The following is an 11115-nucleotide window of genomic DNA, read 5'->3' as shown; positions in this document are numbered from 1 at the left end:
CTGAAACGAACAAGTGCAGTGTGCGCAGATCATGCAGTCAGCTGTGATACATATTCAATTCCAATACATCAATAACAGTGTTGGAAAAGAGAGGCGGATGCGAGAAAAGAAGCCCGACACATTAAACTAAAAATGAGTGATTGATGGCAGAAAAGAAGCAAGCAGTCAGGTCTGGTGAAGCATGGAGCAATTTATTCCTCACGCTCAACCAAGACAGAAACACACGTCAGAAAATGCTGAGGCTTTAGACCCTAAACCTGCCTCCTTTCATTCTGAAGTGTTAGAGTTTTACCTTTTCAATGTGTTTAGTCCTAAGTCGGCCTTTTGGTGCATTTACAATTATACAAAATGCCATATTTCAACAAGTACAATTATACGATTTAGTAAATATCTTAATTGTTCTGCAATGTGCAGTTCCCAGGCACATATTAAAATATTGTGCAACATTATTTTTTACCGGACTAAAAAAATATACACAAAAACCACAAACTCTTTAGAGAAATAAACTTTTACACGCGTGGCTGATCGGTTATTGTTCTCGAAACCACATGAACCTTTAGACATTCACAGAAGCCCTCGTTTACAGTTAGCACAACTCTTTGCATCTTTACAATTTTTTTAGACATAAGCAAACTACCGCAATGTATGATATAGTTATGAATAAAACAAGCATTCACAGTAAATATGTAATGCAATTACCGAGAAGAGTTATTTCTATCTATTTAAGTCTAGAGGTCTGTTTAAACACTCGTATCACACATCGGTTTCAACAGTCACCATTTCAGCAAACGCAAAAAACCCACCACACAACTCACAGGTGCAGATCTATTTGTGAGACTGAGTGTGAACCACGTCTGTGAAGGTCACTGCGGTTTTAAAATGATTCGAGTGAACTTTTGTGTACCGTTGCAACAGAGCACCTTGTGTTACCTCCTCTCTCCGCGTTGAGTATTATAAAATCAGAAAATGTAATGCTTGTAAAGAAAGGCAAGTAAGGTCAGTTCTCAAAAGCACTGAACAGACAAAAAAAACAGTTTGACTCGATGATGCAGAAACTGAAGAGAGAATGACTCCAAGAAGAAGATGCTTGGGAGAAAAAAAGAAAGAAAGAGAGAGTGCCAGAAGCAAATGTGACGACAGCAGAGTCTTTTCCAGAGGAGCATGAAAACTGAAGTTGGTGACTTGGAATGCTCGAGCGTCGAGAAGGACTGATCACCGTGCGAGTCTTTCTAGTGAAGGATGAGGCAGAGGAGGAGGAGGAGGAGGAGGACAGTGTTCACAGGCGACTTAGACTGTCATTACCATTCTCCAGGTTCTCGTTGCTCTCGTAGCAGCCCGAGTCTCGCGGGGAGTCTCCCAGGAGGCCGCGCCTGTCCAGGAGCAGCTTCTCCTGTGAGCCTCCGGACTGACTGCCCCGCTCGGGGTCACTGCTACCTGCAAGGCACAACACCACCAGCAGGGGGCAGATGGTCACTTCTTGTGATCTCAAAAAGAGCCCTCAGTACATGTATGTATGGACTGGACTTTAACTGGAAATAAAAGCTATCAGTTCTATAATACTGCTACAAAAAGAGGATCACATATGGTTAAATATCAGTTTCCACAGCAACAGGAGGTGACCCTTCATAAATCATTTTGTATGTATTATTTTGTCAAGGAGAAACATTAAGATTGTACGTCCTAATAAATCCTGTAATATTTCAGTCCTATGTAAATATTACTAAATAAGACTGATTTTTATTTGAGAATATGTGAGTGCGTCTCATCGTGTTGGTAACCTGACCCACCATCATACTCCTGCAGCAGCTCCACGGCGGTGAGAAGCACTGCTCTGTGCTGGGGATCTCTAATGTTCAGCTCATCCAGGTCTTCCTCCTCCAGCAGCTTGAACGTGTCCAGATCCTCATAGCCGTTAAACAGGAAGGTGGGGAGATGCTCCTGTGGAAGGAAGAGACACAAACAGATCAATACACACGTTGTTAGAAAGTCATCATTCAAATTGATGTTATATTATTGAAATGATAAATGTCGAATCTTTACTTAAGGAGTACTTCTTTAACGTTAGGGAAATGCAAGTGTCCCCTTTCTTGCCAAGTTAGATGAGGAAATGAAACTTGAGCTAGCAGACACTTTTAGCTTAACTAACATGAGAATAATTGAGCCTATTTTTACAAGTAAGAAAAATAAATCCACATTTAAACACATATAAAGCTCATGGACATGTTTATCCATATATTCCTCAACCTTGTGACACAGCTACTTTTCACAGTTTCTAGTCTTCATGCTAAGATAAGCTCACTGCCTCCAGGTTGAAGCTTTGTATGTGTACAGTCCCCAGTCTTTTATTTTTCTCGACATAACTCTTTCATTTCTTTTTAAAAGCTTATTCTTTGTATTGTCTTGAGACAGGATTTTATTACTTTGAGGTTGATGCGATCGAGCAGCTCCTCCACAGAGGTGGGTTTGGGTTGCCGGGCCCGCCTCCTCCTGCGCGTCTTTTTGGGCTTCGCCTCCTCTTCATTCAGCACATCCACGTAAATGAACTTGAAGGTGCCGACTTTGCCGTTGAGCATCCCCATCCACGTGCCCATCGGTGGCTTACTGATGATGTCAATGACGTCGCCACACTGAAAGGAAAACCACAAGTGAGGTTTTAGGTTTATTTAGAAGACATCAGCTCATAACGGGGGATTTTGTACGTGGTCGAACCTTCAGTTTGAGGGAGTCAGTGTCGTAGGGACTGGGGGTGAAGTCAGTATGAACCAGAGCTCGTCCACAGAAGGGTCCGCGGTATGGCAGCTCGTCCTCCTCCCCGTCCTCTGACTTCACACTCTCTCTGTTGCTGTTGGAGGAGTCAGTGGTGCCCACCGTCTGACCACCTACACAAACCACACGGCTCTGTTAGTACTTGAAAATATTTTGAGAGTTGACAGATGTTTTACAAAAAAAGGTTTGGACGATCCAAGAGGGGATTTATCGTCCGTTAAACATTTGGTCTGATAAACACCAGACGTCTGAGTAGCCAAGGCCGAGTTAAAACTAACACTAGAGAATTATTTGTATTAAATTAGTACACCAAGGTCTGCCCCCTACACACACACACTGTAAACACACTGACTTACTCATTGAACTTTGCCCACTGAGAGAACTCCTCAGACTCTCTACAGACCCTCCTGGTTTCAGTTTGGGTTTCTCCAAAGTGTTCGAGTCTATCTGAGGGGAGTGAGGGCAGCTGGATATGCGATCTGGACTCGACTAAAATACAGAGAAGACAACAACAACAAATAATTACCCATTACCTTCAAAATATTGTGGCAGAACCAAAGTATTTCAATGTAATATTGGGACTGGTCTCACCTGTTCAGACAGAGAACTGTGGTATCTCTTGGATATGTGTTTTCTCATCGTTTCCCTCACAGACTTGACCTTTTTGCCCAAAGAAATACGTGATGTTGGTGGAGACTTTACAGTGTCTCGCACTCCACCGTCTCCATGTTTGTTCTGAATTACATACAAAGAAGCAGTAGATAAACAAACACATTCATCTTGATTCAGTCTATGGAAATGCAGGAGGAATGACAGTAACGTACGGTGGGGTCACTGTCAGGCATGACTGTGAGCGCCGAGCGGTTGGTCAGGTCAAATCCTCCAAAGCTACAAGCTCTCTGTGAAAACAAGGGAAACCTCAAATCAGAGATGTAGCTAAAGGTGGGGGTGTCTATACTGAATACATTGAAGTGTTACTGGGCCCAATCTTTGAATTATATTAAAATGAGGCTTCAAGTGACAATTATTACATTCTAGATTAATTGTTTGGTTAAAAAAAACTGTGAAAAAAAGAGGATTAGAATCTCTAAAAGCCCAAAGTGTTGACAAGCCACTAAACATTCAGTCCCAAGACATCAGTGCTCAAATCCAAGTTGAGTCACAAGTCCGACCCAGTGCCTGACTCAATTATATCAACACTGTTGTCCAAACAATAATTAAAAACCCAAATTACAAGAAATGAGTGTCACAGGTGAAAAGCAGCACATGTTCACGGATGAGAAGCTGAAACAAGGAAATGTTCGTCAGGTGAGGCAGCTGCCGGTTCTGTGTCTCTCCATGACGCTACAGTTGGCAGTGGGTATCTGACCCAAATGGTCCTGCAGCAGCTCAGGTGACCACAGGTCCACATGTGGTATTCCTGATTTCTTATTATACGACCATGAACTGAATACCAGACAATGTTAGAACTAAAATAAGCATGGATATTATAGCATGCATGTTGTCTGAACTCTATCTTATATTGGGTCAGCCTTCCTTTCGGTGTAGGTGGTGGAGCAGTGTACTCAGGGGGGATTGGTGCAGAGAACACTGTCTCGTACCAGTTTTGTTGGGCATTGATGTGATTACTGAAGGATTTAGAAAAACGGATTGGAGAGGATTTAATATGTACGATCAGTGTGTGTCTGTCGGCAACTGGATATTTCGGTGATGACTGAGGCAAAGAATTTCCCATGTGGGTGAATTGAGTCTTTCTAGGTGGAGTGTAGTAACTTAAAATTAGAGCTAGACTCTGTTTGGAAGTAGGGGCTCCGGTACTCACCCCGTGGTGGCCGAGTGGGTTGAGGATACGGTGACGGAGCTCTCCTTCGGTCACCGAGCGAGCGATTTTGAGCTCCTCCTCATTGCAGCCCTCAGTTTCAGAAAAGGAAGAGGCCCTGCCCTCGCCTGCCTCCCTCACCTCCCCCGTTCCACTCGCCTCCTGATGAACTGGGCTCTCGCTGGACTTCCTGAAGGCCTGGAAGATTTTCTGGCTGCTGCATGTGTCCAGACTGCTGGAGGAGGGGGAGGTGGTCAGGCTGTCAGAGTCCCGGTCATATATGAGCTGCTCCTGCAGAGCTGAAGCCAGCAGGTCCATGGGGCAAACTGCAGGCTTCTTCAGCACACCCGAGTACAGGGAGGCGGCGGCATCTTCACAGGGAAGACCGTCTGTGTTCAGGCTCTCTGTGTAGGTAGAAAGAAAAGAGTGGATGGGAATTAATTATGTGATATAGCAAACTCATCTCATGCAAACAAATACAGTTGAACTCTTGGTAAATATCAGATCTATCTAGAGTAGTCATGTCAGCCAAGGCCAGTTCTATGGTATGTTAACTTTCTAAGCACATCAAACTATTTTGGAAAATTACCATAATTATGCCGAAAAGCATCAGAGAAAATTATACCAACACAGACTCAACAGCAAGTGAAAAGAAATGCTAAATACTGTTATTACAGAGCATATGTTTGTTCAAACTGTAATTAGATCCAGGACAATTACTGATATTTTCTGCAGACTCTGCTTCACAATCAGCCTTATGGTGGCCCGAGTACACGATTAACTTTTAATACACAGTCTGTTCCTACTCTGAACACCTGTTTGCTTTGAATCTTTTCCATATGCACAGCAAAATATCCACAGACTGAATCTGCAGCACTCTCCCACTAGAATCACATAAAACGACAGTGAAAACATTGTTGAGTGTCTGCTAAGACCTAAAAACTACGATGGCTTCAACATCCACTAGTGCTTCATGAGATAAAGTCAGTGGTGACGGTGGTGTTTGTTCGTACCCTCTGCTCCAGGCCTCTTAGACTCATCAATTCTGATCAGCTTCTTCTTCACCTTCCGGGTGGAGTTGACCAGTTTATGGAGCCTCCTGAACGTAACGGATTCCTCTTGATCGTTGTCTGACAGGTCGCAAGGCTGACCAAGAAAAAAGAAGAAAGAAAAAATGAGGACTTTTATTTTATAAAACTTTTTCATTTTACTACAGAGCTTTGTAGTTAAAAAAAAACACTGGGGGTTTATTCTTTACTCACAGTTGTAAGGCCGAATATTTTGGATATAAAAGGTTATTAAGCTTTATTGAAAATGTTGCTCTGTATAATCAGGTGCAGTTCATAAGCTACAAATTTTAAGGTATCTTCTAATAATTGTTCTATTTCTAGTATCTCGTATGACAATGAAAAGTATCTCAGCTCTGTACTTGCTGCAGATGCAGTTTTAAGAACCAGCAGTGGAAAGTACTTGTAGCCTAATATAAAACTGTGGTAGGAAACCACAGTGATGACGGTGAAGGCAATGCAAACAGCTGTCTCACATGCTCTGCATCACAACACAGTAGAGAAGGCTTTCTGTACGTGGGAAAATAAAATGTGAGCTGCTCGGAAATCACCTTAACCATAAGGGGGAGGGAGTAACACACTATCAAGAAAGTGATACAGGGACACACACACACGCACGCACACAGAGAGAAATAGTTGGGCCATCCAGATGAATCCGAAAAATGTGCCCTGAACCTGAGCCCCCTTAATCACCCCACCCATGCATAAAAGAGCTGCGACCTGCATAACAGGGCCCTGTGCTGAATCCACCCGCACACTACAGCACAATAGGGGGTTAGCGCTTTGACAGCGATGAATAGAAGTCCGCCCAGTGGCCTGCAGTTGGGAGAGTGCCCTGAGCTGCAGGGCTTTAGAGGGGCCCTGGTTCATTGCCGGGACAGGGGCAGAGGGAGAGAGAGAGAGATGCTGTCAACAGCCCGGCAGCCTTGGCACCGGTAGGTCAGAGTCTCTCAGGCCCAACGTGCTGCCTGAAGTGCTCTTAAACTGGGAGCTTGGAGACTTACGCTGTAGTTGAGTGATTCATTTGTGTTGGGACTGGAGGGATCGGTCCATTCTGTGGGATCAGACCTGCACGTCTGTCTGTTTTGAATCTCAAACTCCTTCAGCTGCAAACAAAAAGATGACTGTAAACATGATTGTGAAACCTGCCACCTGTTTAGGTCTGTTATTTATCCATTAAATAGCTATACAAACAATTTTTGTAACTTTATAGATCATATTAGGTGTTCAAAAGTCTGGTATTTGAGCCATTTCTTCAATGACGTCATCCTCTTTTCACAGTAAACTCTTAAAGTCATGAAACAACAGCTATAAGAATTCAGGATGCATGACTTCATACCCGTGCCAGGGCTTCCTCGATGGAGATCATGTTCTCCTTCACCATCATCATCAGCTGGATACGCTCTTCGTCACTCATGGTAATTTCACTGGCCACAAAACCAACGACGTCACCTGAGCCTGAGGCAAAAGATCAGAAATGTCACATGAACAGAATTAAACACAACTAGCTGCTTTTAAAAGTTGTATTATGGTCCTGGGTAAAGTGTGTCAACATGTAGAGCAGGTTCTAGTGTATTTAACTTGACATACCTTTTGAAATCTGACGCATCACTCCTCTCTGTGACTTCCGGAAACTTTGCCAAATAGACTTGCTCTTTCTCTTTCCATCCAATTTTCCTGCACAGTAAAAACATATTCAGTTTTATGTCAAAGCAAAAAATACAAAATATAAAACAGCAAAATAACAAAACAGGTAACCAGGGTAGGTAGGAGGTAAACAATAATAATTATGATATATTCTTCTGTACACTGCCCTTTAAAGTGTAAAAAGCAAGAAGTTAAATAATGTTTAAAAGATTCAGTTCACATTGTTGTTGCTATTATTAAAGAAAAACATAGGCTGAATTTAATAATCCTTGCAAGCACACACTGGAACACTAAAGAAACCAAAAACAACACTATTCTTAGGTTTTAATATTGCGTGAAATAATTTGAGAAGTCACGTCAAACTGTTACTTACAACGAAGCATTTATGAAATTAAGATTACAAGAAAAAGCATCTTACCTCCAGATGATCCATCATCAGAGCTGGATTTGTGCACAGGAAACCTACAAAGAAACAAAATACTTACTTCAATTGAAGAGATCAAATCGTGAATCTACTCCCTGAACAGACCAGTACCTGTTTTCCAAAGTTATTTTCTTCATCTTCCTCGTTATCTCACCATCTCCCTCAACATGTCTCTCTATCCTCCAAACTTGCGTCAGTTTAAAAAGAAAAAAAACTAAACTAAATAGAAATCACAAAAAGTGCACTGTCCCTCATGACAGTGGCACCATAGTGGAGGCAAATCAAAGTAGTCAAAACAGATGAAAAAGACTGGCTGCTCTTGGCTGATGAACAGAGGTCAGTGCTCTACGGCCATCGCAGGAACAATAGAGCCTTTTCATGTCCAGTTGAGGTTTTGCAGCAACAGCAGCGCTAACGTGGCCTCTGCATTCCCTGCACACTTTCACCCTCCCTCTTTCTTTCTTTCTCTTTGTCTGTCTGTCTGTCTGTCTGTCTGTCTGTCTGTCTGTCTTCATCTCTCTGGGCTGTTTGTTGTGTACAACTGTCTCTCACAGTTCACAGTTGTTGTGTCCGGTGCAGGTCGTGTTGTCCACAGACAAAGTGGAGGTTCCCCCCTGACCGCAGATCTATTAAAATATAATTTTCTATGTGTGTTTTCTAAATTAATTATTCTTTTATGGCTTAGTCATTTATTTTCCTGACACTGAACAGATCTGGTTTGTCGTCTTGTCCTATTACTCTGGTTTCACTTAACTAGAAGCTTGTTTTTTTTTGCTTGAACTGGCAGAGTGAAAAACTGTAGGTTTAAAAATATCAGTTTTGTCAAACACACAAATCAGTTTGATTTTCTTTAGAAGACCAGCAGGTGAAAGTGCTGTATTTTTCTTACATCAAGACACAAATATAACAAATCCATCGAAACATTAAAGTTGTGCAACTTGTGAATAAGGGAAAAATAGGAAGAATAGGAAGAAAAGACTGTAAAAAATATATTGTTTCTGAGAGCATCAGCTTTCTCCAGCAGTATGTGTTGGCCCCACTAGAGGGCAGGCAAGTGAGATTTCAAGATTTTGTTCTTGTGTTCTTGTTCAGGTTCTGATGACCAGCTGATTTCACAATAACAACGTTCTATTGCTCAATTCGCAATGTTCTGTTTTTAATACTTAATCAAATCAGTATGTTTCTTTCATCGTATTCAGCTTTCCTATGACAAAAAATATGACTAATCTTCGAAATCCTTCAAAACAGACAATGGAGGGAAGGAAGGAAGTTCAGAGGTGACACAGAGATGCTTCATAAATGGGACTGGACTCCAGAAGGAAACGCACGTGTCCACAGGGCGACAGAGGTTATACAGGAGGAAACGTGATATCTCTGTTTCTATAACTGATATGATTTAAATAAATAAGAGCTATTTAGTCTGTCCAACAACACTGCAAATTATCCAGACAAATTATATGTTTATTATTATCCATTATAGTATTTACCGATACTTAAAATAGTCTCAAGTGTGTGTTTCAGATGCTTGATCTATTTTGTGTGTAAATATATATTAAAACTCTGATGTTGTGGATCTCCAACATCTCCAAAAATAATTATATTGTGTTTTACCTTCTTTCTGTCTCCGGAGTGGACATGGTGCTGCTGAGTCCAAGGGATTCCTTAAAGAGATGAAAAAAGTGTAAATAAAATTAAATACAGAAGAAATGGTGATTGTAAATTATGACCTTTCCTACAAAGAAACTGTGACTAGCTGACAAAATATACAGACTGAATCATTTAGGAGGTAAAACAACTTGTTATGAACCCTCTTGTTTGTACTTCGTTGCACTGTAAAAATACAAATCTTGGTGGCAAGAAAACCAAAACACTCCACTGGTCACATTTGACCATATTTTAACATCTGTTCCGTAACATGCGGGAACAGTCTCAAGGTCAGTTCCCTGCACCAGTCAGATGTTACTTTTTGAGTTTGCTTTAGCTCAGGACAGTCATGACAAAGCAATTCCTCGAGCTCTTATCAGCCCGTCTGCTGACGCACGGAGGAAGTCGCCCTTCTCCTGAGGTCTGACACACAGAGGAGCTGGACACTCACCTGGATCTGAGAGCGGAGCTGCACTGATGTGGCCGCTGAGTCAACCTTTCCCTGAAAAACACAGGCAGGGGAAGTCGAGGAGTAAATCATAGTGTCATCATAACACAGAAATAGAAATAATAATCGTCTCGCTGAATCAGACAGCCCACACAATGGAATAACAGCGGTGTACACAGCTATGGTCTCTGCAACTGCTGAAAGATGAACAGGTGTCTAAACTTTAGGGATGTTTTCTTTATTTGGTATTTATTTGTCGCAGTTATAAGACAAAAGAAATAGTTCAACATTTCAGGAAGTATTTTGTTGCCAAGAGTTACAAAATTAAAAGTACTTTAATTTCTGTATGTGGCTACAGCCAACAGCTGGTTATCTACGCTGAGTATAAAGTCTGGAAAAGGGGGGAAACAGCTAGACTTTATAAACACACAAGAATGTGTTAATTAGTGAGTTTTATGGGTGCCAGTAGGAGGATTGTGTCACTTTCTGACGGAGACAGGGTAGAGGTTTTTTAAACTGCTTCCAGACAGCCACCGAACTCCGGAGAATCTCCTGACATTCGTATACGACTATTTCCCAAAAATGTCAAACTATTACTTTAACATAAATTATGGCAAAATAGCAAGATGACTGCAGAAAGTAGTGAAGTCATTTAGTGATGACATGAAGTTTACCATCTCTGTATCGTTCACTACTTTGCGTTTCCGCAGCTCCTCCATTCTTTCACACACGTCACTCAGGGAGGTGCCGTAATACTGAGAGTACTCATGCGCCAGGTCATCAAAGTTCCCCACTGAGCCATCCTGCAAAAGATAAGAAGCAGTCAGACACACGTAAAGATATAAGCAGACCAGAAGAGGAAAACGACATCCCACAGAGGTTGAGCGAGATGCCATATAGTGTACCAACACTGTAAATACTGACCACTGTCATGATAAGCCATTGTTTCAAGCTTTAGTATGGCCAGCACTAACGCTAACAGCCAGGAAACAAAGGATAAAGCACCAGGAGAGTAAAAGCATCAGAGACATCCTGCTGTGATATTGCCTCTAACTTCGCGGGGTTGTTGTCTTCCTGCCCACTGACCCGTTCCACCTCCTCAGCCCCACTCAGACCTGACCCCCTGGCCAGAGGAAGCACCGTGTGACGCAGCTGCAGCTCTCACTCCGCTCTCCTGCAGTGATCAGGAGTCGGCTCAGGAGGCCACGGCTCAGTCTACCGTAAATCAAGGAGCGGAGTCACTCAGTCAGATGAGTCTGTGTCTTGACACCGAGCACAAACTCCTGGATGTAACCCCTTT

General features: G+C 42.3%; 1 protein-coding gene across 2 annotated transcripts in view; it reads right to left on the bottom strand.

The window, feature by feature from the left end:
* Positions 1-11115, bottom strand: part of LOC118117009 (SAM and SH3 domain-containing protein 1) — a 48026-nt gene that overhangs the window by 1917 nt on the left and 34994 nt on the right. For both annotated transcript variants that reach the window (XM_035169025.2, XM_035169026.2), the window contains 16 exons: positions 10490-10618; positions 9819-9869; positions 9335-9384; positions 7718-7761; positions 7243-7329; positions 6992-7110; positions 6657-6758; positions 5599-5731; positions 4589-4989; positions 3591-3665; positions 3358-3501; positions 3123-3255; positions 2710-2879; positions 2421-2627; positions 1788-1938; positions 1303-1434 (listed from right to left, as the gene is read on the bottom strand). In XM_035169025.2, coding sequence (XP_035024916.1) covers positions 1303-1434; positions 1788-1938; positions 2421-2627; positions 2710-2879; positions 3123-3255; positions 3358-3501; positions 3591-3665; positions 4589-4989; positions 5599-5731; positions 6657-6758; positions 6992-7110; positions 7243-7329; positions 7718-7761; positions 9335-9384; positions 9819-9869; positions 10490-10618 — 2128 coding nt within the window. The remainder of the gene's footprint in view (positions 1-1302; positions 1435-1787; positions 1939-2420; positions 2628-2709; positions 2880-3122; positions 3256-3357; positions 3502-3590; positions 3666-4588; positions 4990-5598; positions 5732-6656; positions 6759-6991; positions 7111-7242; positions 7330-7717; positions 7762-9334; positions 9385-9818; positions 9870-10489; positions 10619-11115) is intronic.

Source organism: Hippoglossus stenolepis, chromosome 10, assembly GCF_022539355.2.
Source record: "Hippoglossus stenolepis isolate QCI-W04-F060 chromosome 10, HSTE1.2, whole genome shotgun sequence".
NCBI classification, from domain to species: domain Eukaryota; kingdom Metazoa; phylum Chordata; class Actinopteri; order Pleuronectiformes; family Pleuronectidae; genus Hippoglossus; species Hippoglossus stenolepis.
Note: the sequence above shows the minus strand (reverse complement) of the source record. Positions and strands in the feature narration are given on the sequence as shown.